The sequence below is a fragment of the Eleutherodactylus coqui genome, chromosome 8 (assembly GCF_035609145.1).
Source record: "Eleutherodactylus coqui strain aEleCoq1 chromosome 8, aEleCoq1.hap1, whole genome shotgun sequence".
NCBI classification, from domain to species: domain Eukaryota; kingdom Metazoa; phylum Chordata; class Amphibia; order Anura; family Eleutherodactylidae; genus Eleutherodactylus; species Eleutherodactylus coqui.
The window spans coordinates 38581227-38608684 of record NC_089844.1 but is presented as its reverse complement, the minus strand read 5'-3'; the positions used below and the strand labels follow the sequence as shown (position 1 = coordinate 38608684).

The 27458-nt window shown below is 47.0% G+C and overlaps 1 protein-coding gene across 3 annotated transcripts; it reads right to left on the bottom strand.

The window, feature by feature from the left end:
* Positions 1 to 73: 73 nt before the first annotated feature.
* Positions 74 to 27458, bottom strand: ZFAND2B (zinc finger AN1-type containing 2B). 3 transcript variants are annotated; one of them, XM_066575523.1, is made up of 11 exons: positions 27415 to 27458; positions 25133 to 25223; positions 15255 to 15349; positions 15033 to 15164; positions 13658 to 13809; positions 11976 to 12074; positions 11790 to 11850; positions 10204 to 10280; positions 9222 to 9297; positions 7776 to 7834; positions 74 to 7622 (listed from the first exon to the last, which is right to left on the bottom strand). In XM_066575523.1, the coding sequence occupies exons 2-10, from the start codon at positions 25185 to 25187 to the stop codon at positions 7814 to 7816; spliced, it is 768 nt and encodes a 255-aa protein (XP_066431620.1). In that variant the 5' UTR covers positions 25188 to 25223; positions 27415 to 27458; the 3' UTR covers positions 74 to 7622; positions 7776 to 7813. The 3 variants fall into 3 exon arrangements, with proteins under 3 accessions (XP_066431620.1, XP_066431619.1, XP_066431621.1); XM_066575522.1 differs by lacking the exon at positions 7776 to 7834; XM_066575524.1 differs by lacking the exons at positions 74 to 7622; positions 7776 to 7834; positions 9222 to 9297; ... (1 more) ...; positions 11790 to 11850; positions 11976 to 12074 and having other exon boundaries at positions 13654 to 13809.

Below are 27458 nucleotides of genomic sequence, written 5' to 3'. Positions count from 1 at the left end.
CCCATCTACTGGACATCACATTCCCTGATTAGTTTTAACATATGAAGAAGCCTTTACAGAGAAGGACGCAGAGTTTTACATGAAGGTACATTCATAATTTATTTGGTTTATAAATTAAAACACCCGGAGGAGCCGACTTCTGTCACAGAAAGTGTCCCTTCCAAACATTACAAATTGTCACAGTATCAATAAAACCTCGGCTGCTCGGCACTTACAGAACCTGAGGAGATGGCTTTGATGGGAATCACAGAGAGCCTGCAGGTGAAGACCGTTGGGGTCTCTCCTAGAATAATCCCAACTGTTACGTAAAAAATGCCCAGCTTAAATAGAAAACTACTGTCCTGTATTCTGCAGGATGTCATCGCTCCGGTGAGGTGCCACCAAGGTTCTACTTTACTTTTGTATTATTTTCTGAAAATCTGATTAAGGGAGCGTTCAGACGTAGCTGATTCACTGCAGATATTGTGGAGCTGAGAAAATCTGCAGTAAATCCACAGCATGTGGTGCGGATTTTGTCGCGGATCTGCAGCAGATTTCACTCCTTCAATTTGAATTTCATTAAAAGGGATGAAATCTGCACCAAACTCTGCAGCAAATGGGGTGAAATGGGTCAAGTATGCACATGCAAAAAACCCACAGCAAATCTGTCACGCATGAACCGCATCCGATGTAGGTTCACATAGAGCAGATTTTTGTGGATAAAATGGGTTTTAAAAATCCTACTGTTGCAGATTTTGATGTAAATTATCTACGTATGCTCCACACGGGAAATCTGCAGAGGAAATCTCCAGCTACTGTTGTGGATTTTAGTACAGATTTTGTCATCTACCTTGAAGTCTATGGCAGAAATCTGCAAGTGTTCTGCACTAAATCCACTGTTAAAAATGACATGCTGCAGGTTTGAATTTTACACCATAAATCAATTTCTGCGCCGATTTAGTGCAGATTTTCTTCTGCAGTTCGTGTGGACTAGATTTTGAAAATCTCATCCACGTTATCGCTACTGGTAAATGCTGCTCCATAGTCAAAAATCTACAGTAAATCCACCCCATGTGAATATATGGCCTTATAGTACTGACTGAGATAGAGAAGGACAGACAGACTGCTGCCAGGCAGGGAAACTTCAGCTTTGAGTGAACAGTCATGGGAAACACTTTGGTTGCTATGGATGCCCTGTCTAACAACCGAAAACGTCAAGCAGCTAGTTCATAGCAACCAGTCTGTCTCAGATCACTCAGGTCTTCAACTGTAGCCCAATTTGCAATGACAAGACGGCAAAAAGGGGCAGAAAGCATTAGTCGGTACTCAGATCATGTCATCTATGATAGCTATATTAATCAGATTTTGCAACCTCTTGAAGGTGTCCATAGACCTAAGATGGTGCTTTGACACTGTAAATAACAGCAATAAGTCAGAAAAGAACCCAGTCAGCCAATCACCCCCACCCCCTTCAAAGAAATTGTCACAATGATGGCCCCCAAGGATATAAGACTTTGCCCCATTCTGCCAATCTCAGGGGTTGAAGGCTGCATCCCCCAAATACTAAATGCAGAGAGACACTCCGGTAATGTATAAGTAATATCATTAACGTTCTTATATAAACCCTTATACATACATATAACTATATAATAATAGGCAGTAGAGGATATCTGGCCCCCCGTGATATAAAGTAATCAAAGCTTTAAATATGGACTGGATTAATATGTACTTACAGATTGAATAGCAGTGATTAAATTGGTATTGACTATGATTAGAGCTTATGAATGTGGGCTCCACCCTGTGGCCCCTACAGCAGCTGTGGAACTAGCACTCTCAGCATGCCTTCTGTTGCGAAGTCTTTTAGCTTTGGCTGCCTAGCAACCCCCTGAATTGGAGGCTGGGTGACTACTATACGAGTAGATGGAGTTCTATGTGCTATACAATACACTGCCTCTGCATGCTGCACAGACTTGGTTGTAGGTCTCTTACACTAAGGCAAGGGGAAGCATGAGACGACTGCACACAGTTACCTGGAAGGAGGTTTGCATTTGTCCTGCTGGGTAGAGGGACAGCATTATGGTCGGTTAAAACAATTGCCAGATTGTTTCTATAAAAGAGGTGGACTGGGGAGAAAACAAATGAACGGGGTTGATCCAGAATTAACTTTTCTTATGGAAAGGTGATAAAGGCCTGGTCGGTGGGGATCACCGCTGAGACCCTCACTGATTCCGAGAATGGGGGCCTCATATCCCCCCCCCCCCCCTCGCACTGCGCACTCACACACAGTGACGGTCAGGGATATGCGGTGCCACTCCATTCATTTTCAATGGGACTGCTGGAAATAGCTGAGCCCTTGTACTCGGTTATGTTTGTCAGGCACTTTAAGATGAGGGTCATGGAACCCCCATTCTCGGGACAGGTGGGGGTCTCACTGGTGAGAGACCCCACCAATCACACTTTATCATCTATCCTAAGAGATAAAAGTGATTTCTGATACAACCCCGTTAAAGTGAAATGTACCGATACTCAACCCATCTGATCTTTCGCAGCTCCCGTCCTGATGGTGCCCGATCCCCGGCTGCACCCTTCTTCTGACTCCAGCTATGACATCCAGTCCCAGGGACTTGTGACTACTGCAGCCAATAACCAGAAATAATCTACAGTGGTCACATGTCCGAGATAGATCGTCGTCGCTAAAGCCGGAGGAAGAATGCAGGGGAGACTGGGCTCAGAACAGGAGCTGCCGGGATCAGGAGAAGGGAGTATGACTTTTTTAATGTTTTTATATAGCAGTGAGCACGGTTGAATTCTAGATTTTCTCCCCAGACCACCCCTTTAAGATTAATGAACATTGGATCCCTTTTCTAGTTAAAGCAACCTAAACCTGCTCTAGGACAAGTTCAGACGTCGCCGATGTGCTGACGATTTTGGTGCATATCTGCAGCAGATTTCAATCCTTAACTTATCCTAAGGATAGATCATGAAGAGCCGATTGGCAATGGTCTGCCGCTCAGGATCCCTGCCGATCAGCTGATTGAAGTGACCCCGATTACTGCTGTAACTTCAATCCATACTAGACATAGTGCAATACATTGTATGGGCTTGGCTGGTATCGTGGCTCAATCTAATTCACTAGAATAGGACTGAGCTGCTCTCAGACCATGTGACAAATTTACGTAATGTCACAGATCGGAGAAGAGGCCGCAGCGCTCAACCTCGGCCTCTTCAATCAACAGATCGGTGAGGAATCCAAGCAGCAGACCCTGCTGACAAACCCCTTAATGACCTATCCTAAAGATAGGTCATCAATAGTTTAGATCCCAAAAAACCCTATAATGGGATTGTCCTGTCTTATGTAAATAAAGCTTAAATCAGTGACAGTCAAAGGAAATTTGTCCTGACTTCTCTCCTATTTAGATCGCACGAAAGTTGGCTAAACGATCTGCACGAGCGGCAATGTCACCGCTAGGTTGTTAGCGCTCGTGTAGAGTAATCAGACAGGCAGATCCTGGCTGGGTACTCATTGGCTTCTCTCAGGGTCTACGTGAAGCGCTGAACGGGGAGCGTTTACACTCAGCAAGAAGCCAGCAATCCAGTGAATTTTATGCGCTATTGGTGTAAATGGCCCTTTACTCTCACACTGCTGCAGTATGTTAGAATGTAGCAATTTAAGTAAGAGCTATCAGTTTGGAGTCTAGGACAAGAAAGAGTTTTGTGCTACTGTATTGTGCTCACCGAGGATTGCCTCGACTGAATACATTGAAACAAACTGTGACGGTGTGAGCAGGACCGTGTCGGGGTGGTCTTTCAGCCTCTGAATGTAAACAACGGTCCATTCACTGATGGCAAGCAGAGATTGAAATAGTGATAAACTGATAAGCAAACTGTAATAGAAGGTTGCAGGCTGTTTTATTAAAGAAGCTTTATTTCCAGAAGACTGGAGAACCCCTTTAAAGTGTACCTCCGATTATAAACACGGTGGCTCAGTGGTAAGCGCTGGGGTCAAATCCAAACAAGGGCAACATCTGTGTGAATTTTATATGTTCTCCCCGTGTCTATGTTGGCTTCCTCCCAGACTCCAAAAACATACTGATAAGTTATTTCGAAATTTAGAGTGTGAGCCCTAATGGGGACAAGGACTGGTGACAATTTCTGTACAGCGCTTCAGCCCATGTTGGCGCTATGTAGATCACTAATAAATCAACAGTACAATTTAATATAAGAAACTTTGTGAAAAACGCTTATTTCTGCAATTATCGGGCTGCTTCCTCACTCCTTAACTGCACACTTATTCTGCATTCACTAATAAAACACGTCTCCAGAAAGGAAACAGCTTTCACTGAGAGATCAGATTACAGCTGCCCATTGAAGTCTATGGAGAGAAAGAAGATGGCTAGCTAATATATTGTCTTTCATACAAGGCACACATGAAGAAGTTCCTGCTCCCCCGTCTCTCTGTACCTCAGAAGCAGCAGCATGGAGGATACATGTATACATCAGTACTAAGTAGTGTAGATACGATACACTGAGGTGAAATAAAACACTCAATAGAGCTTTCAGCAGCATCCCTACGTGCTTCTTTGTTCTCTCACTTTACAGCTGCTTCTTACCCCTAAAGTTCTTCTCATAGACCTCTACAGGCAGCTGTAACCTGATCCCTAAGCTGAAGAGCCGTATTCTCTCTGGAAGTGGATTTTATCTGTGAATTACTGGCGTAGCTATAGGGGATGCGGTTGCACCCAGGCCCAGGAGCCTTAGGGGGCCCATAAGGCCTCTCTTCCACATATAAGGAGCCTAGTACTATAAATAAAGCATTATAGTTGGGGCCCCTGTTACAGGTTTTGCATTGAGGCCCCCCATCAAGTTACGCCTCTGCTGTGAATCCCAATTTCTTCTCCATAGACTTCAATGGGCAGCTGTAACCTGATCTCTCAGTGGAGCTAAAAAGCGGTATCCTCTCTGGAAGTGGATTTTATCTGTGATTTTGGGGAGTCTGATAAGTGGAGAAAGGGGAATTTTTTTGCTAATAAACTACATAACAAAGTTTCTTATCTTTGCTTGTACTTCCGATTTATAGAGAGAGGTTTATAAATGGAGGAACATTTTAAGTTTTTACCCCTCCTCCTATCTTGTCTCCATATAAGAAATAGAGCACCATATAGATTTCTTTTAGGTAACCTGTTTGTTGCTGTTCATCTACAGCTCCCAAGATAACCTGTCGTTGTGAAGCATGCTGAGGCTTGTAGTCCGTACAGTAGTTACCAGGCTGCAACTGGAAACATAGAGTTATAATAAACATCTGACAGGAATGGAAAAGTGTAAGTGTGAGCTATACAAACAGACGGAAAGGCATGTCTTAGTAAGTATATAGAGCATTTCTTTGGCATTAATGAAACTGAATAGACCTTCTGCCTCCTGCACAGAACTCTGAACACACTGCAACTGCTAGATTTTCTCCAAGAATATTTCCAGCCGCAAATGATATAAACATAAATGGTGCTGTAAGTGCATCTTCAGACGCTGCAGATTTTAGGTGAAGATCCATAACAAAATACAGTAAAATGCTAGCAAATGGGGTTTTAAAAACACCCTTCACATGTAGCAGAAAAAAAATTGTGTGGATTTTAAAAATACGCAGCATGCCCGTTGTGGAACAAATCTGCCTGAGATGTCATTCCTTACAACGGCGAAGGTGAAATCTGCAGCAAAAAAAATGGCTGCACTGAAGAAAAGTTCTGCAGCGCCTGAACTTACCCCTAAAGCCGGGAGAATCTGATCTGTGTGACATGAAGTTCATAGTTTCACACTGTAATATCAAATTAATTTGTCAATGGGGTCGTGTTATGCAATGCAACCTAATGAGACGAAAGAAGTCACAAAAATCTAAAAGACTAGAACTACATGGCAACATGAAGATCAAAAAGCCACGCTGCGATATCATATAAAATGATTGTCCATCTGATTAGGTCGCAACGTTCCTCGACTGCAGCATGACTGTTGCAAGAAATCCAAACAGTCACGTGACAGCAAGTTGCAAACAAATTGCACACGTTTTTTGGTTGCATGACTTTTATGAGACTTCGGCTGCTCTCACACAAGCGTTTTTAAACGCAACGTTTTACAGCATTTTCGAATGGCGGTTTCAAACGCGCTAAACAGCGTCATTAAATGCACCTAATCATTGCAATGAATGATTAGGTGCGCTAAAAAAAATTAAAAATCGCTGAAATGCACTAAAACAGTGCAGACACTGTTCAAAAATCGTGGTGTTAGCAAAGCTGCGCTTGAACGCTCTTCTGAGAAATCAATGGAGGCGTTTTACAGTGTTTGAATCGCCATGCTAAACACTGTAAAAAACATGAATGGGCTTTATGTTGCAAGTCCAAAGTTGCTGTGTAGTACTAGCCTTAAAAGGGGTTGTTAAAGGAATGCAACACAATGGCCGCCATCCATGCAACCTGTGAAAACTCATCCAGCTGAATGCCTGTCTAGATAAGAAAGGGAAGACGGTAGGGTTAAGCCTAACAGCATGTTGTTTAGTCTTGCTACACTGAATGGCACGTCTTGCAGGACTGATTGGTGTGGCATTTGGCTCTAGCCCTGTGCCATCCCCTTCAGTCTATCCTATGTTGGGTTTCCACAAGCTTCACAGATGGTGACCATTCTGTTAAAATCCTGGACAATCCTTTAATGTCCCTCCTGTCAGGACCCCTGATGATCTAAGATGGTCCTTTCTAGAGAAGAACTCATTTTCACCCCCTGCTGGGATTTATGGAAACAAGTGCAAAGGAAAAGTCGAGAACTTGTACGCATCAACTAATCCGATCCCAGCTTCCATTTTTCTAAGGCCTTCTGAAGAATAAAAGCCGAAACCTTATTGGTTGCCACCGGTAGGTCCTCCACTCCTCCTTTGCATCAGTTTTGATAAGACTCTCCCATTAAAGAGGTTATACAACAATTTCAAGTTATCCCCTATCCACAGGATAGAGGACAAATTGCTGATCGGTGGGGGTCTAACTGCTGAGACCTCCTCTAATCTCGAGAATGGGACTCCCGCATCCCACTCTCATGTCACTGCGGGGGTTGCTTGTCCCTCTGCAGTCAAGTCACTCTGAAAGGAGCGCTCCATTCTTTTCACTGTGGCTGATGAAAATACACAAGCGGGTGCCGCTCGGGTATCTCGGCATGCTGTGGATAGGGGACAACTTGAAATCCTGCTACGACCCCTTTAAGTACTATTATCATAACGGAAGTCACCTGGAATTTTCTTTTCAAATCCATAAAAATCTTTCCAAAACCTTCACTTAAAATTCACTCAGCAAATATCCAAGAGAGAACCTGAGGCAAAAAACGAGGGCCTGCGGGCCTGATGGAGAGTCTGTGCAGTCTGTATGATCTGGTGTCCACCTGTGAAAGTGATTCTCAAGTTAATGGCCATCCTGCCAAAGCCATTCTGTAAAGAATTCGATGCATGCAAGTCACGGTCCGTTTCTGCCAAGTGGAAACCGGGAGCGGCACCGCCACTTTGATTGGATGATGATTCTGCTTGTAGTCCCTGTATCTGTGCTGAGTGACGGGTGGTCCATGTGGCGCTAGCAGATATTGCAGGTGCTCTGTTTGGCACTGCTGCGACTCCCTTGCTCCTGAATTCAGATATTACAGGTTTATTTAGCTTTAAACAGAAAGGCGAATGTAAAAAGTGCAAAACAAACAGCAGCAGTACAAGGTACAATAGGCTAACACGCCGCCAACGAAGAAGAAGTATAGGAAAAAAAACCACAAATCTTTCCACTTACCTGTGTGCACAATGCTGCGCTAGGAGACATGCAAAATCCTAAGTGTGGCGGTCAGAGCGCTGGAGGAAGAAATTTGGAAGAGGTTTTTTTTTCTTTTTCTTCATAGGATTACTCGAGGAGTGTTGGTCTATTGGTACCTTGTACATTGTGTCTCAAATTATAGGACACGGGAGCAAACCACTACATTGAGGTTTATGTATAGTGCAGATGCATAAAATAAACTAAGGCGTACTGTCAAATGTTCGCCGAGTGCATTGGAGGCACTCCGGAACAAGGAAGTTTCTGGTGTCAAGTGATGTTCATTGTACACTTGACCACTCAGCCAACCGCAAGCTTCAGCAGCAATGAGTTGTTCATGGCTGAAACACCACTGAAGCCTGTGATTGGCTGAGCATGCACAATGAAGAAGACGTGAACGCTGTAGCAACTTCCAAGTCCTGGAGAGGTTGGTCTGCACCCAAGGATCATTTGGGTTTTAAAAGCCTCCTTTTTTGTGGACGTAGCATGGACTTTTTGAATACAAGTTTGCACCCAGCCTATCGCATACTTACAGGTCAGATGTTTCCTGGGTGCATTGCAGCCACACCAGTGAATCAACAAACTAAAGCATACTGTACTTCATCGGGTAAAGGGGTTTTCCGTGGAAAATACTATTGATGACCTAGCATCAGAAGAGGTTTTTTCACTCAGCTCTGTGCCGGCCTCTCTACACTCTTGCTTTGCTCCTGCCAGTGTCACAGCTGCTTATCTTGGTCAGGCAGTATAATACACATGTGCTATAGTAACACAAGTGTTCTATTGTTACCAATGTGCCATGTAGTATTTTCAGGTACTAGGTGTCAACACTTTAAAAGAACTTTTCATAAACTTTTGACAGCTCAGACATATCAAAAGTTTTGATCAGAAGTGTCATGCCTGCGATTTAATCTGTGACAAGATCATCAGAAACGATCAATCTGTAAATCATTAAAAATTTGACAGATCAAAAGTTTTGATCAGTGGTGTCTGTGCTGCTGAGACCCCAGCTGATGGCTACGAGGAGGAGGGTGCCGCGCTCATCTGACAACTGTGCCCCTTCGACCATCTTTGCTGCTTTTCAGCTCCTGCCAGCAGCCAAAGATGGCCGTGTAGAAGTCTTTAGAAAGCTCTATGCGGCCATCTTTGGCTGCTGGCAGGAGCTGAAAAGCAGCAAAGATGGTCAAAGGGGCCCAGCTGTCCAATAAGCGCTGCAGCCCCCTCCTTGCAGCCATCAGGTGGGGTCTCAGCAGCACTACCACTGATCAAAACTTTTGATATGTCAAATTTTTAATGATTTACAGATTGATGGTTTCTGATGATATTGTCCCTTTAAGTGTGACAGATTAAATCGCAGGCATGAGTGCAGACAATGGGTGGTGCTTGCTGTCATGCACATTAGATGTGTTTATCTGGCCGGTTCCTACTCACAGCCTGCTGCCTTCTGTATTCTTCCTCACTAGCTGACAGAGCTTGGGCTAGAGCCAAATCCTCTTCTTCCTGAGAGCTGGGAGAAAATACAAAATTCATCAAATGGAGCGAAATGACAGAACAGCATATGATCCGGTATAATCAATGTAGAGTAAATCCCCCATTAAGAAACGGAGTCCTAAGAAAAAAAATGCATTCAGCGGTTTCCTAATTCTGTTTATGGGGGAGCTGGGTAACAACCAACATGGACACAGCGGTATCTCCCCCAGCGGTCACACTATACCTAGTTACGCCAAATTATGATGCCAGGAAAGCTGGATGAGAACGGGCATTATTTTCTTTCTTGCTTATGACATTAGTCATCTAACCCCAGTGGCAAGAGAGTGATGTGACTGAAGCTGCATGATACAACAGTAGCCCTCACGTTGGGAAACAATGAAGGAAATAGAAGAACTGTCTAAGGCTACCGACACACGGGCGAGATAGCGCTTGCTAACGTGCGTCTTCACTGCAATGCAAAGCATTTTTAGGTCAGCCGCATTGGAGGATCAGTAAGCGTTTACCATTGTTTTCAATGAGAAACCTCACATCGCACGCCGTGCGACGCAGTTTACTATCCCCCTAAAAAAACAATAGGCGATGTGTTCCGAGGAATGTGGAAAGATAGATATGACTCCATTCAAAAGAATGAGGTTCATATTCATGCGAGATATGTTCGTCTCGCAACGCACAAATCTTGCACAATTTTCTCGGCTGTGTGAATCTGGCCTAACACTTGTGTCACAGTGGTTTTCCCAATCACTTCTATTAACCCCCCAACAGTCACATTAAAATTGGAAAAAGCCTACAGAAAATGTCACTTTGTTATTGTAGGTTGGGAATTTATGTCTTATCTAAAAATATTTGTATTTTGCAGAATGAATCTAGTTTTTACAGAAACCAATTTTGGGTACGTAAACGGACACAATTATAAAGGACCTACCTGTGCTGTGGAGCTGTATTCTGCGCCGTTTCAGCAAGTGACATTTCCAAAGCCCTCTGTAGTGCTTCTTCTTCTGTCTAAGAGAAAAAAAAATAAGTATTATAAAGACCAAACAGCAAAAAACATTAAGCCCAAACTGATCATATATTAAAGGTGTTTTCCAGGTTACCACAATTGATGACTTCGGCCCAATGTCCACGGGTAGATTTGATTGGCAGGATCCACAAATCAAGCCGCTCATAGGGAAGCATTGGGCGTCCGCACTTCATTTAACATCAGAGGATTTGTTTCTTTTTGATTTGCGGATGCCACACGCGGATAATAAATCACAGCATGCTCCATTTTACTGGGGATCACACGCGGATCTGCTCCATTCATCTCCATGGGAGTTAACGATCCGCAGTACACCCGCTAATTCAGTTGCGGATGCACTGCGGATTTTATGGTTAAAATCAATTAGGGAAGAGAGGAAAATGCTGGGAGGTGGGGTTGCAGGGATGCATTCTGCGATCTCCGCAAGCAATAAAAAAGTCAATTTAATGATGACTTGTAGTGCATCCGCTGTGGAAAGCCACATGAAAAAAAATGTGCATGCTGGATCATAAACAGTGCAGCAGCATGAGTCCGCTGCTCATTTGCTGGAGCCACCATGTGCTGGAAACATCCAGCTCTGCACACTCTCAGGCAGTCCATTATAGCCCCAGTATGTAGTGTAGAGAGGTCATTTACATCAGTTTCTGCCCTTAATGGGACTCGTTTACCAATTTTACAAATTTCAGTAAAGAACTTTTTCCACACTACGTATTTATGTTATGCTATTAAATATAGAGATCCAATCACAACATGAATAGGAAGAGGGTCTAAAAGCCTTAAAAATGCACCTGATGTTACAAGAAACCAGCAACCGAAACGAATAGAGCATTTTCTTCATACGATTTCATATTCCTTTCGTAAAGTGCAACGTTCTTCTGTTCCTCCACCCGCATCCTAGCAAAAATCTTGGTTGCTGCGACTAAAAGGCAAACTGTCTACGCCTCCCGCACAGGAGCTGCATGTACATCGCGCTCTACTGATGGCAATAGGCAGCCCAGAGTTTTACCTGTGTGTCTATGTAGGGCACACAGGAAGGCCGAGCTCAGACCATCGTCATTTGCTGTGTGCTGCCCGTGGGAGGCACACGCACAGAGCGCAGCAAGTACGCAATTACATTGTGTACTTGCTGCGTCACACCCGTCGCCATGTACTGCCTTAGCTTCTATGCTCGAGTAAAACGTCCCAAAGAAAGAACTAGCAGCGATTTTTCTTGCACGCATTTTTTGTGCAATTCGTGTGAGTGGCAATATGGTTGCTTATAGGAGATTGGTACAGCTTATTCCACTTTCAAACCCATGCGCGGAATACGCTATCCCAACAAGGTCATGTGAGCCCGGCCTAATGGTGTGCTGTGCTAAAGTACTGCAGTATTATAGCATTACCGAGTGCATTTATCATTCATGCCGTTGGGTTCTGGTAGGCGCACAATACCGTGATCAGAAACTAGTGGAGCAGCATTCATGCTAAACATGATGAGGTCGGGCGGCACTTACTAATCCATTCTGAAGCGTGGCTGCTGCTGCTGCAGGCGGCTGGGCACTGGGGACACTTGCTCTGAAAGACACAGGACGACATGACATCAATCATAAAATAGTAGCAGATTAGATGTACATAAATTTAAATCAAAGTTGCTGCAAAAATATATCGCCTACTACATAACAACCGTTCTTTTCCGGTACCTGCTGCGCTGAGGTTGTGCTGCTGGTTTGGCTACTGTGTGACTAGAGGAAGCTGAAGCTTTGGAAGAGGAGGCTTGAGACCTGAACAATGCAGCGTGCCTGGAAAATAAAAGAATTACCTTACTCTCTAGTGCCATTACAGGGTTTTCCAGGACTGAACTATTGATGTTCTACTCTTAGTATTGAGCGGTGGGGGTCCACCACTTGGGATGCCATACGGAGCCAAGGTGTTGCCGAAAACACACAGCTCTGTACATACTGCAGTGGCCCGAAATGGTATTGCAGAGACAGTTCCCATTCAAGTGAATGCAAACTGTGCTTTCAATAAAAACCTGGCCAATGAGGTGTGTACTAAGCTGTGTGCTTCTGGCAACATATTGGCTCCATACACTTACACAGCAGCCCAGTAATCAGCTGATTGGCGGCAGACCCCTCTTCAATCAACTACTGATGACCTATCCTGCTTGCTGCCCTATAGTTCAGCCCTAGAAATCCTCTTTTAAGTAAATTCAATGCAGATAATCATTGCAAGAGTATACCAACACAGCCATAGGATAAGATGGAAATATCTGATCGGTAAGGTAATCCTGCTGAGACCCCCACTAGTCAGGCATATGGGGTAGTACCATTCTGAAGATAGCAGGCCTTCCTGCTCAGGAGATTAACAAATAGCGAAGGGTACTTATCTGGCTTTTTGTGTCACTCTCCTTGGATACCCATGAAAATGACAGCCATCTTCTCCCACCTTAGACTGGATTTGGACCAGCGATGGGAGACAAAGGTACCCCCATTCTCCCAAAAGGTCAGACTCCCACCAATCAAACATCTATAAATAAGTCATAAATGGCTTTTGCTGGAGAATATTCCTTAAAAAAGTAACCAAACTTTTAAAAATCTTTTGGCATGTCATAGCGATGTGCCAAAAGTTTTGATCACTGGAGTTCCACGTGTGGAAAGCCCCACTGATCACTGAAATGAAGAGGCAGCAGCGCTCATCCCCTTAGCTGTCAGCATTGCTTGCCGGCTCCTCTCGGCAGTGGAAGATGGCAGCATGGACTTCTACAGACATCTATACGCCTGTCTTCAGCAGCAGAGACGAGCCAACAAGCAATGATGACAGCTCAAGGGGCACAAAACTTGTGTAAGTGCTGCAGCCCTCTCATTTCAGGGATCAGCAAGGGTCTCAGCACCGGGACCCTCAATGATCAAAATTTTTGACACATGGCTCTGGAATATGAAAAGTTTTTTGTATTTTTTTTTAGAGTGCAGCTAAAATGAAACAATGATAATTCAGAAAATCGTTCAAACGAACAAAACTGAATGATAATCGTTTTGTTTAAACATGAGCCAAAGACTGAATGATGAGATAAAATCATGAGGTTCTCGCTCGTCAATCAGCGCCATCTCGTGCCGTTTATACACTGATCGTTCAGTGTTTCACATAGGAATACGAAACACTAAACGATAAGTGCCCGAGGACTGTACGATTATGAACAAGAATCTAAACAGGCTGCTGAGCGAGAAAGAGCTGGTGATGATGTCACCAGTTCATTCTGTCGGACAAACGAGAATTGAGATCCTTAGCCCCTGTAAAGGGACCATTACTTTTTAAGGATGGATAAATGGTTGTTTCCCAGTAATACGATTTCTGTGCATATACATTCATGCCACTAAGGACTCACCCTGCCCGGGAGATGGGGGCGCTCTTGCCTTTGCAATCATGGTCAAGTGGATGTCTATGCTTGAGGCAGAAGTTTCCATGGCAGTCTTCACATATCACTTTCATAAGCTCTTTCTGCCGGCAGCCCTGCTTCCCACATTTATTAGTGAATATCTAAAAGGTAGACACAGAAACTGATTATATTGATGACAACATCGAGAAAGATAGAAGGACTGGGCGTTCATGCTGCGATCTGCAAAGCTGCAATCAATTACTAAAGAGGTTGTGTACGAATAGTTAAAAAAAAACGAAAACAAAAGGGATCCGACTTTTTTTCCATCTTCTTAACAGCGCACTCTTCTCTACTATTCGTGTCGGCACCTCAGCCCCATTCACTTAAAGGTGTTTTTCCACGAAAATCAAGTATTACCTTTTACAGGATTGTTTGCTTAGGGTCTGACTGCTGAGACTCTGCGATCAGGAGAATGGCGCACCCCGAGTCTGTTCGGTGAATGAAGCTGTGGTGCATATGCATGATAACCAATACAATCACTTCTATGGCACTCCAGGAGATAGACAAGGCGGAGTCCCATAGAAGTAAAAGGAGTTGTGGTCATGCATGCGCATTACTGCTCCATCCACCTGGCAGTGGTGGGGTGTGACAGTCACATGACTGCAGTGACTCCCAATGATCAATCATTTATCACTGATCCTGTAGATTGACCACTGAATTGCAAGTATGGGTTAATATAATCAGTTGTTCCACACTGGCGATGCGAGAGTGAGTGAAAAATCACTGGTTTCAAAATCATTGTTTCACATTCTATGAGTTTCAAACCAATGATTTTTAATGGTTTCATTCTCATTTGCGATATTTTCACTCACTGCAAGTTACTATAATAAAAAATCTTAGATAGCGCCTATTGTTTTCAATGCCAGCCCTATTGAAATCAATAGAAGATCGCAAAAAAGCTTTGGAATCCCCCATAGCAGGGAGAGAGAGGGGGCAGAGTTACAGGGGATCTCTTACATATCTCCCCATATTTGGAGAGATAAGGACTTTCCCAGGGCTTCCCCGAGAGCGGGGCTGAGGGGCGGAGCTAGAGGGATCAGTCTTTCAGCCCAGCTCCCTCTCTACCCCAGCCCCCTGCGCTTGGGGGAAAGGATTTTCTTGCCCACATAAATGTCAGTGATCAGCAGACAAGCATTTTACCAGTTAGCTGGCTGATTGCTGACGTTTACATGGGCCAAAGATTGAACACATGAACATTCATACCTGATAATAAAGTCTTTAGGCCCTCCTTAATGCTTGACTGAAGGGGGGCCCAAACCAATTATAAGGCTTTAAAATCCCTTAAAATGACACTTCCACTTCAAGCAGTCATCTGTCTTCTCACCTTGCGCTTTTGCTGAGCCGGGTCAGACTTGCAGTCACGATCAATGTGCTCCCCGACAACGATGTCTGGGGTCTGGCCCCTTTTAACGGGGATCGGCGTGTTACACAGGGGGCAAACTGGAACCTGCACATCCTGAAAAAGAGCAGAGGAGACAGCACAGCGTAAGACAACCAGATAAGCTCCTCTGTAGAGGACTGCGGTTCTCTTACCACAAGACGTTACCTTCTTGTACGTGGAGCTGCAGCTATGGAGAGCGTACGTTATGTGGTCTTTGCAGAATATTTGCTCACAAGCATCACATTTGAGAGGTAGAAAATCTGCGGGAGAAGAAGAAACGGATGAGGTCTAATAACTATTTGCATCTCATATTCAAAGTCGCTCATTCGGTTCCATAGATTGTTTCTAAAGAGCTCCGGCTGCTCCAGGAAAGGGTTAAAAGCCCAGTTTTTTGTAAAAAAGATAAAATAAATAAATAAATCACCACTGCTAAAAACTTCTCTAACGCGTTTCTGGCGCATGACTGCGCACTTAGTCGTAGTAGAGGTCAGAAACCAACTTGCGGATTTTAAAATAAAGTATTCACAATATCTGAACCTTATCACCAGATCACAACATCAGACAATTAGGCTGAGCCCACACAACGGGGCGGAATCCGCATGCAGGTGGCCCGCAACGGATTCCGACTGTGAGCCCGGCTGGTCATCCTGCGTATGGTAAGGAATAGAGATGAGCGAACGTACTCGGATAAGCACTACTCGTCCGAGTAATGTGCCTTATCCGAGTACCTCCCCGCTCGTCCTGAAAGATTCGGGGCGCTCCGCTGCTGACAGGTGAGTCGCAGCGGGGAGCGGAGCAGAGCGGGCGGGAGAGAGGGAGAGAAAGATCTCCCCTCAGTTCCTCCCCGCTCTCCCCTGCAGCTCCCCGCTCCGCAGCGCGCCCCGAATCTTTCAGGACGAGCGGGGAGGTACTCGGATAAAGCACATTACTCGGACGAGTAGTGCTTATCCGAGTACGTTCGCTCATCTCCAGTAAGGAACTGTATTGCAGATGACCGCGGACGCTCGCAGGTGGTCATGTGCAGTACAGTTTTTTTGTATTTCCTGCACCATCGCTTAACCCTTTCCAATCCAATTTGTATTCTGGTTTTCCTAGGGTGCTTACTCTTTTTCTGCCATTATACAACGGCACTATCTGCTGGCTAAAGCCAGTACTGCACGAGGTGACACGTTGGATAGGCTCCGACAGCAGAGAGGCTGGCAATATACAGTAAGAGACCCCGCCGGACGTCTTCCAACATCGGAGCTGTACAGGCTTAAATCATAATGCCTTCAGACGTCAGACAGTGGATTGGAAAGGGTTAAGGGCCTTTTACACGTAACGATTATTGCTCAAAATTTGTTCAAACGGCCAAAAATGAGCGACAATCGTTACATGTAAAACGCGAGCACTTTTCGTTTGAACAATAATTTTAAGGTGAACTTAAAATTCATTGTTCCTCTACTGAGAAGTAAAGCAAACACATTTATCTCTCAGTAGACTACAGGCTGTTATCTCCACCGGAGACGGCAGATAACATTGTAATCTGCTGTCAGCCACCAGCAGAACAATGCAGATATGCACACAGCTGGGCAAGTGATTAATCCCACACTGAGCTCTGCAAGCAGCTCCTGGAGGCCCTTTTACGTGCAAATGAAGATGATAAAGTGTTAATAATCATTAACAGTTTATGCAAATAGATCACTAAATATTTCAATCTTTCAGTCGTTTGAAAGATTATCTTTGTGAGTAAATGGGCTCTTAGTGATGACATGGGTATGGGTTGTGGGTCGGACACCTCCATTGTGTCTGTGCGGATTCCGCAGCAAAATAGAGTATGCTGCGATTATTCTTCCGCTCGCAGAATTGAAAATGCATGCCTTTCAACGCCCAAGTTTTACAGCAGAATCCGCAATTCACATCCAATCATGCAAGATTGGCTTTAGATAGGCCACAAGTACAGACATAATTGTCAGAATACTCCCACACTAGTACGATCGCCCATATGCCATTAACATACGGCTGATAGGAGTGTGGTTGTAATACCATCATTTGCCCTATGGAAGGAGGAGCTGTAGACTATATATATATATATATATATATATATAGATAGATAGATAGATAGATAGATAGATAGATAGATAGATAGATAGATAGATAGATAGATAGATAGATAGATAGATAGATAGATAGATAGATAGATAGAGACAAAATGCTCAGGTGCTCGTTACTCGGGACGAAATTATCGCGATGCTCGAGGGATCGTTTCGAGTAACGAACCCCCATTGAAGCCAATGGGCGACCCGAGCATTTTTGTATATCGCCGATGCTCGCTAAGGTTTTCATTTGTGAAAATCTGGGCAATTCAAGAAAGTGATGGGAACGACACAGCAACGGATAGGGCAGGAGAGGGGCTACATGTTGGGCAGCATCTCAAGTTCCCAGGTCCCACTATTAAGCCACAATAGCGGCAAGAGTGCCCCCCCCCCCCCCCCAACAACTTTTACTTCTGAAAAGCCCTCATTAGCATGGCATACCTTAGCTAAGCACCACACTACCTCCAACAAAGCACAATCACTGCCTGCATGACACTCTGCTGCCACTTCTCCTGGGTTACATGCTGCCCAACCCCCCTGCACGACCCAGTGTCCACAGCACACACCAAAGTGTCCCTGCGCAGCCTTCAGCTGCACTCATGCCACACCACCCTCATGTCTATTTATATGTGCGTCTGCCATGAGGAGGAACCGCAGGCACACACTGCAGAGGGTTGGCACGGCTAGGCAGCGACCCTCTTTAAAAGGGGCGGGGCGATAGCCCACAATGCTGTACAGAAGCAATGAGAAATATAATCCTGTGCCACCGCCATCAGGAGCTGCACACGTGGGCATAGCAATGGGGAACCTATGTGCCACACCCTATTCATTCTGTCAAGGTGTCTGCATGCCCCAGTCAGACCGCGGTTTTTTATAAATAGTCACAGGCAGGTACAACTCCGCAATGGGAATTCCGTGTGCACCCACAGCATGGGTGGCTCCCTGGAACCCACCGGCTGTACATAAATGTATCCCATTGCAGTGCCCATCACAGCTGAGGTAACGTCCGATTAAATGCAGGTGGGCTTCGGCCCACACTGCATGCCCCAGTCAGACTGGGGTTCTTTAGAAGTAGACACATGCAGTTACAACTCCCTGTGGACCCACAGCATGGGTGGCTCCCTGGAACCCACCGGCGGTACATAAATATATCCCATTGCAGTGCCCAACACAGCTGATGTAACGTCAGCTTTAATGCAGGTGGGCAAAAAATTAATTGGATTACACTGTAGGCGAGGGCCCCCAAAAATTGGTGTACCAACAGTACTAATGTACGTCAGAAAATTTGCCCATGCCCAACCAAGAGGGCAGGTGAAACCCATTAATCGCTTTGGTTAATGTGGCTTCATTTGTAACTAGGCCTGGAGGCAGCCCAGTTAAAATAAACATTGGTTGTGGTGAAAGTTTCAACGCTTTAATGAGCATTGAAATGTATAAAAATTGTTTACAAAAATTATATGACTGAGCCTTGTGGGCCTAAGAAAAATTGCCCGTTCGGCGTGATTATGTGAGGTTTCAGGAGGAGGAGCAGGAGGAGGAGGATGAATATTATACACAGATTGATGAAGCTAAAAGGTCCCCGTTTTGGATGGTGATAGAGAACGATGCTTCCATCCGCGGGTGCAGCCTACGTATTGTTTAGGTACCGCTGCTGTCCGCTGGTGGAGAAGAGAAGTCTGGGGAAATCCAGGCTTTGTTCATCTTGATGAGTGTAAGCCTGCCGGCACTGTCGGTTGACAGGCGGGTACGCTTATCTGTGATGATTCCCCCAGCCGCACTAAACACCCTCTCTGGCAAGACGCTAGCCGCAGGACAAGCAAGCACCTCCAGGGCATACAGCGCGAGTTCAGGCCACGTGTCCAGCTTTGACACCTAGTAGTTGTAGGGGGCAGAGGCGTCACGGAGGACGGTCGTGCGATCGGCTACATACTCCCTCACCATCCTTTTACAATGCTCCCGCCGACTCAGCCTTGACTGGGGAGCGGTGACACAGTCTTGCTGGGGAGCCAGAAAGCTGTCAAAGGCCTTAGAGAGTGTTCCCCTGCCTGTGCTGTACATGCTGCCTGATCTCTGCGCCTCCCCTGCTACCTGGCCCTCGAAACTGCGCCTTCGGCCACTAGCGCTCTCGGATGGGAATTTTACCATCAGTTTGTCCGCCAGGGTCCTGTGGTATAGCATCACTCTCGAACCCCTTTCCTCTTCGGGTATGAGAGTGGAAAGGTTCTCCTTATACCGTGGGTCGAGCAGTGTGTACACCCAGTAATCCGTAGTGGCCAGAATGCGTGTAACGCGAGGGTCACGAGAGAGGCATCCTAACATGAAGTCAGCCATGTGTGCCAGGGTACCTGTACGCAACACATGGCTGTCCTCACTAGGAAGATCACTTTCAGGATCCTCCCCCTCCTCCTCAGGCCATACACGCTGAAAGGATGACAGGCAAGCAGCATGGGTACCCTCACCAGTGGGCCAAGCTGTCTCTTCCCCCTCCTCCTCATCCTCCTCAACACGCTGAGATATAGACAAGAGGGTGCTCTGATTATCCAGCGACATACTGTCTTCCCCCGCCTCTGTTTCCGAGCGCAAAGCGTCTGCCTTTATGCTTTGCAGGGAACTTCTCAAGAGGCATAGCAGAGGAATGGTGACGCTAATGATTGCAGCATCGCCGCTCACCATCTGGGTAGACTCCTCAAAGTTTCCAAGGACCTGGCAGATGTCTGCCAACCAGGCCCACTCTTCTGTAAAGAATTGAGGAGGCTGACTCCCACTGCGCCGCCCATGTTGGAGTTGGTATTCCACTATAGCTCTACGCTGCTCATAGAGCCTGGCCAACATGTGGAGCGTAGAGTTCCACCGTGTGGGCACGTCGCACAGCAGTCAGTGCACTGGCAGATGAAACCGATGTTGCAGGGTCGCAGGGTGGCAGCGTCCGTGTGGGACTTGCGGAAATGTGCGCAGAGCCGGCGCACCTTTACGAGCAGGTCTGACAAGCGTGGGTAGCTTTTCAGAAAGCGCTGAACCACCAAATTAAAGACGTGGGCCAGGTATGGCACGTGCGTGAGGCTGCAGAGCTGCCACCAGGTTACGGCCGTTGTCACACACAACCATGCCCGGTTGGAGGCTCAGCGGTGCAAGCCAGCGGTCGGTCTGCTCTGTCAGACCCTGCAGCAGTTCGTGGGCCGTGTGCCTCTTATCTCCTAAGCTAAGTAGTTTCAGCACGGCCTGCTGACGCTTGCCCACCGCTGTGCTGCCATGCCGCGTGACACCGACTGCTGGCGACGTGCTGCTGCTGACACATCTTGATTGCGAGACAGAGGTTGCGTAGGAGGAGGAGGAGGACGGTGGTTTAGTGGAGGAAGCATACACCGCCGCAGATACCACCACCGAGCTGGGGCCCGCAATTCTGGGGGTGGGTAGGACGTGAGCGGTCCCAGGCTCTGACTCTGTCCCAGCCTCCACTAAATTCATCCAATGTGCCATCAGGGAGATATAGTGGCCCTGCCCGCCTGTGCTTGTCCACGTGTCCGTTGTTAAGTGGACCTTGGCAGTAACCGCATTGGTGAGGGCGCGTACAATGTTGCGGGAGACGTGGTCGTGCAGGGCTGGGACGGCACATCAGGAAAAGTAGTGGCGACTGGGAACTGAGTAGCGCGGGGCCGCCGCCGCCATCATACTTTTGAAAGCCTCCGTTTCCACAACCCTATATGGCAGCATCTCCAGGCTGATAAATTTGGCTATGTGCACGTTTAACGCTTCAGCGTGCGGGTGCGTGGCGGCGTACTTGCGCTTGCGCTCCAACACTTGCGCTAGCGACGGCTGGACAGTGCGCTGACAGACATTGGTGGATGGGGCCGAGGACAGCGGAGGTGAGGGTGTGGGTGCAGGCCAGAAGACGGTAGTGCCTGTGTCCTCAGAGCGGGGTTGGATCTCAGTGGCAGGTTGGGGCACAGGCGGAGAGGCAGCGGTGCAAACCGGAGGCGGTGAACGGCCGTCGTCCCACCTTGTGGGGTGCTTGGCTATCATATGTCTGCGCATGCTGGTGGTGGTGAGGCTGGTGGTGGTGACTCCCCGGCTGATCTTGGCGCGACACAGGTTGCACACCACTGTTCGTCGGTCGTCTGCACTCTCAGTGAAAAACTGCCAGACCTTTGAGCACCTCGGCCTCTGCAGGGTGGCATGGCGCGAGGGGGTGCTTTGGGAAACAGTTGGTGGATTATTCGGTCTGGCCTGCCTCTACCCCTGGACACCGCACTGCCTCTTGCAACCTGCCCTGCTGCTGCCCTTGCCTCCCCCTCTGAAGACCTGTCCTCAGTAGGCGTAGCAAACCAGGTGGGGTCAGTCACCTCATTGTCCTGCTGCTCTTCCTCCGAATCCTCTGTGCGCTCCTCCCTCGGACTTACTGCCCTTACTACTACCTCACTGATAGACAACTGTGTCTCATCGTCATCGTCCTCCTCACCCACTGAAAGGTCTTGAGACAGTTGCCCGAAGTCCCCAGCCTCATCCCCCGGACCCCGGGAACTTTCAAAAGGTTGGGCATCGGTCACGACAAACTCCTCCAGTGGGAGAGGGTTCAGAACCCTTGCTGCCCATTCTGGGCAGGGGCCCGGGAACAGTTCCTGGGAGTCTGCCTGCTCCTCAGAATGTGTCATTGTAATGGAGTGAGGAGGCTGGGAGGAAGGAGGAGCAGCAGCCAGAGGATTCTAAGTTGCAGCAGTGGACGGCGCAGAACTCTGGGTGTTCGATAGATTGCTGGATGCACTTTTTGCCATCCACGACAGGACCTGCTCACACTGCTCATTTTCTAATAAAGGTCTACCGAGTGGACCCATTAATTGTGAGATGAATGTGGGGACGCCAGAAATGTGCCTCTCTCCTAATCCCGCAGCAGTCGGCTGCGATACACCTGGATCAGGAGCTCGGCCTGTGCCCACACCCTGAATTGGGCCTCCGCGTCCTCGCCCTCTAGGCCTACCCCTACGCATGGTGTATTAACAGTAGTGAAAAAACAGAACGCTGTAATTAAATGTGCCGCTTATTGGTCTGTGGTTGGAGGTTGACTTCGCTTACGGAACGCACAGCAGAGCCAGGAAATAATTTTGCGAAAGCCTGCTGTAACACTTAGCTGGCTGCGTATGAATTATGACAACTACCCCCAGCACAGACCCAGTACACTGAGGACAGTCACAGGCAGCCCAAATAGATTTTTTTTCCCAAATGTTTTTGGAAAGGCCCACTGCCTATATTCAATAAATATGTCTTCTGTCCCTGCCTCACCACTACTGGCCCTGGAGTATGTAAAATAACTGCAGATTGTTGCACTGTGGACTGGAATACAGCGGTGATGTAACAGCCAACACAGAGCCAGGAAATAATTTTGCGCAAGCCTGCTGTAACACTTAGCTGGCTGCATATGAATTAGGACAACTACCCCCAGCAGAGACCCAGTACACTGAGGACGGTCACAGGCAGCCCAAATAGATTTTTTTTCCCAAATGTTTTTGGAAAGGCCCACTGCCTATATTCAATAAATATGTATTCTGTCCCTGCCTCAACAAGCAGGAGGGGTAACAAGCAGGAGGCTTAGCCGCCAAGCACAACTTACCCAAACCGGAGCCGTTCTGTGGAGCAACAGAAGTTGCTGGACTCTGAGTGGATTTCAGTTGTTTCAGGACTTGCAACGTGGGACCACAAGTCCCAGCGCATCACGCTGCTGAAGTAAAGCAGGAAGCCGAGACCAATGGGAGCGCTGACCATCTAGAGTTTGGCTTCGGTCAGATTTGAAGCTGCAACTCCAGGATACAAAGCAGAAGCTTCTAACAGCTGAGCCGGCACGCCCATTGGCCTAATGGCCCTCTTACACGGGCCGACGGTCGTTTAACGACAGCACGAGTGCTGATGTCACCATTAACCCCTTGAGTGGCACGCCCGGAAAATTTCCGGGGACGAGCTCCACTGCTCATAGCAACATAGCCCGGAAGATTTCCGGGCTATGTATCACTATGGGAGCTGCAGAGCACAATGCCACAAGCTGTGACAGTGTGCTCTGCCTGCACAGTCCCACAGAGAACAAAGCAAGGGCTTTGAAAAACCAGCAGAAGATATTGCCGACATGTCGGCAATGTCCTGCTTTGTTTACAGGTTGCCATAGAGACCATCGGCTTGTCAGAAGCAAGCCGATGGTCTCTGTGGCAGGGAGAGCTGGTTGTTAGCTGTCAGGGGACAGCTAGGTACCAGCTCTTACAGCAGAGATCAGAGAAAACCTCCGATCTCTGCTGTGTTAACCCTTTACATGCTGCAGTCTATGTGACTGCAGCATGTAAAGGGCTGTCACTGCAGCATGTAAAGGGCTGTCACCATCGGACCCCCGGAATGTGATCAGGGGTCCTGATGGGTCCCTGTGGAAGTCCCCTAAAGGGACAAAAAAAAAAAAATTAAAAAAAAAAAAAAAAAAAAGTAAAAAAATTATTAAAAAAATAAAAAAAACACTTGTCTCCCTTTACTTTGTAAAAAATCAAAAATACAATCACACATGTGGTATCCGTGTGCGTCGTAATGACCCAGAGAAGGAAGTTAATACATTATTTAACCCCTTAATGACATGGCCCCTTTTTTTCTTTTTCCCCAATTCTTTTTTTCCTCCCCCCTGTTTAAAAAATCACAACTTGTCCCGCAAAAAACAGGCCCTCATATGGCCATGTCAATGGAAAAATGAAAAGGTTATGGCTCTTGAGACGCAACTGCAAAATTAGTTGAGATTCAATGATTAGACCATTTTAAAAAACCTGCCCTGGTGGGCACGACAGGGTGGTAGGAAACCTGCCACTCAAGGGGTTAAGGTGGTCGGCGCCTGTGCAGAGCATTTAGTCTGAAAGACATGGCTGGCTTTTTGCTCAGCGCTTTACCTTCTATGTGAATCGGGGAGCGTTTACACGCAACGAGAAGCTAGCGATAATCACGAATCAATAGTGAGCGATTTTTTTGCGTTTACACTGAACAATTATTGCTTCAATTCTCTTGAACGAATTTTGAGTGATAATCGTAATGTGTAAATGGGCCATAACACAGAGGGGCTGAACGATTGGAGGAGAGGCAAAAACCCTCCCCACGGCATGATGCATGCTAGCTCCACCCCGTGGGGTGGCCTTAACAGGCCTGAAGTCGGGGACTCAAGCAGGCCTGGCCGGCGTCTGAACATGCCCATGGTGCTGTGTCAGAGACATGAAGGGTATCATGGGGGTGTCCAACAGCTCCCTTAGAGCAATGGGTCTGTGCAGCAGGGACACTGTATACCCCCCAGCTCCCCATTCAGTCTGCCTACGCCTGCTAATGGGGATGAAAGGAGTAGGAACAGGGACTCACACCTGATCCGGGATACTTACCCTAGTGATCCATGACCGAACATATTCACCCATCGTGATGAACCCAGGCGTCCACCAGCAGCGTACTCTATAATTGTGGCACTGTTCCCCCCACCCCCCTGGCGCTCACCTGCCTTTAGTGAGTGCTCCATGGCTGGCGGTCCACGTTCAAGTTAATGCTCAGACATGCCTGCTTTTCTTCTGAGGTCGCGGCTGACAACAGAATGGTTAACTCCGTTCTGTTTGTCCTCTTCGGAGTAACAGGGACAGTCCTGCCTGCCTGTATCCAAACGGTACTTGAAGACCGAAGACAAAGAGGTCTGCCTCCTACAGACACTAAGCTAAAAATGGATTTGGCTCAGTGCCGGCAGGAGCGTATAGCTGGTAGGAGGAGCTAACTTTTTTTTCCCTTAGTGCCCGCCTCCTAGTGGCAGCAGCTATACCCACGGTCAACGCTGTGTCCCCCAATGACACGAACAAGAAATACGAAAATATATATCTGGATGGACAAACATGTCGGTGCTCTCCGGAGACATGGAGTGGGCTGGTGAGCGAATTTTCCTTTTGTCTGCCCCTTCTGTTCTCCCTAAATTGTGAGTAGGATCCTTACCCAGCTGCTTGCAGGTCGTCTCTGAACAATGCTTCCCGAGATCTGGGAACTCCATTATGGTAACTTAGAAAAATGAGGATGCAGGAGCCGCCTGAAAGTAAAGAGAGAAATTACAGCAGAAGTAAAGGAAGTGGAAGAAAACTGCAGACAAAAAGGCAACTAAGCAAAGAAACCTGATCAGCGGTAACGACATTGTAGAACATATATGTACTGAGTGGGATCTGCCCTCATCCGCCAAAGAGGAGAGAGGGAGGAAAAAGAAGGGCTGCAGCTGTCGTTTATCACTGCATCCCATTCACGGTACTCCCGCAGCAGCTCCAAGTACTTGTATGTCCTGTGCAGCAGGGAGAGCTGCTGTGAAGGGGTGCAACATGAAATCGACACTGTAACCCCTTCATTCTCATGCTGGGTGGAGGAAGTCCCAGAGGGGGTCAGACCCCCAGCATATCTTAGCAATATGCCAATTGCTTTAAAAGGGATGTACACCCCCTTAAGAAGGCCTGCCTGCAACTAACTCCAATCACTGGCGGTTGATTGACAGAGCTCAACGATCATTGCTGAGCAGTCATTGGCTGTAACAGCGCCCAGTGACTGCGAGCAAAGGAAAAAGTAATGTAGTTGTCCATGGCAGCCAATCAGATCCCAGCTTTCATTTATCAGAAGCTCTCTGGTACAAGAAAGCAGCAACTTGCTTGGCTACTAAGGTTCCCAGCTTCACCTTCCTTTTGCATTAGTTGTAACTATAGTTGAGCGAGCATACTCGGTAAGGCGATATACTCGAGAGAGCATCGGTTTTTTCGAGTACCTGCTGGCTCGTCCCTGAAGATTTGGGGGGGACCGCAGGGCAGCGAGGGAGAGCGGGGAGGAGAGTGAGAGAGATCCCTCTCTCTCTCCCTCCTGATCCCCTCTGCAACCCCCGCGGCCCCCCAAATCTTCAGGGACGAGCCAGCAGGTACTCGAAAAAGCCGATGCTCTCTCGAGTATATCGCCTTACCGAGTATGCTCGCTCATCTCTAGTCGTAACCCAGAAGAATGCAGTTTATTTTGGCGTTTAAGACGCGACGATTTTTTTTGGATTCTAATCTCCTTTTCAGCCATAACTTTTTTATTTTTTCATTGGCATGGGTGCATGAGGGCTTGTTTTTGCGTGGCGAATTGTTTTTATTGGTACCATTTGTGAGTGCACATAATGTATCGGAAAACTCTTATTAGATATTTTTTTTTAGAACAAGGCGAGAAAACATCAATTCTGCCATTTTTTTTTTTTACAGTGTTAATCATCCAGCATTAGGCCGGGCTCACATGAACGGGTTGGATTCCACATGCGAGCCTGGCCGGTGACCTTGCCTACCTGGTTTTCTTGTATTGAGGATGACCGCAGCAGCTTACCATCAGTTATACGCAGAATAGTTTGTTTTTCTCACTGCTTTTATTCCCCCCGTCTTCGCTTAGCGCTGACACGGCTACCCGCAGCCCATACTGAATGTTAATTGCGTATGGGCTGCTGATCAGATAGCATCCATTGACTTCAATGAAGGCCGTCCGTGCGGAGTGCAGAGCAAAATAGAGCATGCTGCGATTTTCCTCCGCTCGCGGAATACGCAATTCTAGTCCATGTGCGTGAAGCAAAAAGCCATTTTTACATGTCTTTCAAGCGTGCGTTTTGCTGCGGATCCTCCACATAAACGCTGATCGTGGATTTCGCCATTGGAATCCGCCTGTGTGACACCGGCCGAAATGAGAAGATACATTTTTTTTCTGCGGTTCAGTACAATTACAACGATACCAAAATTATAATTGTTTTAGGTTTTTCCACATTGGCCCTGATCCTGTACGCATCAAGTTGGGATGGAAACGAGGCTACATGGAAGTTTTGCTGGGACTGGATACAACTGTAACAAACCCTCAGCTGTGAGAAGCATTTGGTCTGTAGCGGGTTACAGCCTCTGGGTGTAAACAATAATTCTTCCATTCACTGACAGCAAACAGATCTTGGACGCAGTGAAGAGCTGATACAAAGTATATTAGGAAGCTGCAGAACTTTTTATTATACAGACACAATCCCTTTGACAGTGGACAATCCCTTTAATAGCCTCTGGTGCCCGGACACCGCCCAGCCTGTGGTCAGCCATACCTGGACGTAATCCTCTAAGGCCTCGCCCCATACATGACACTACACATTACACCCGTGTACAGAACCTATTCCGGGTGTATTCTAATCTCACACCCGCCATCCTCAATCTCCAATCTCGGACCACCCGACTACACCCGCTTGCACTCACCAGAACCCAGCCTGCGGCTCCACACCACCGGAAAAACGTCACTT

Bases quoted from the DNA above. Each gene is read 5' to 3' on its own strand.
- ZFAND2B (XM_066575522.1), bottom strand. From the start codon at position 25,187: ATGGAGTTCCCAGATCTCGGGAAGCATTGTTCAGAGACGACCTGCAAG. The intron at 13,810-15,032 runs GTGAGAAGACAG...TCTACCTTTTAG, and splicing joins CGGCTCAGCAAAAGCGCAAG to ATATTCACTAATAAATGTGG. The intron at 12,075-13,657 runs GTGAGTCCTTAG...TTTATTTTCCAG, and splicing joins GCCCCCATCTCCCGGGCAGG to GCACGCTGCATTGTTCAGGT.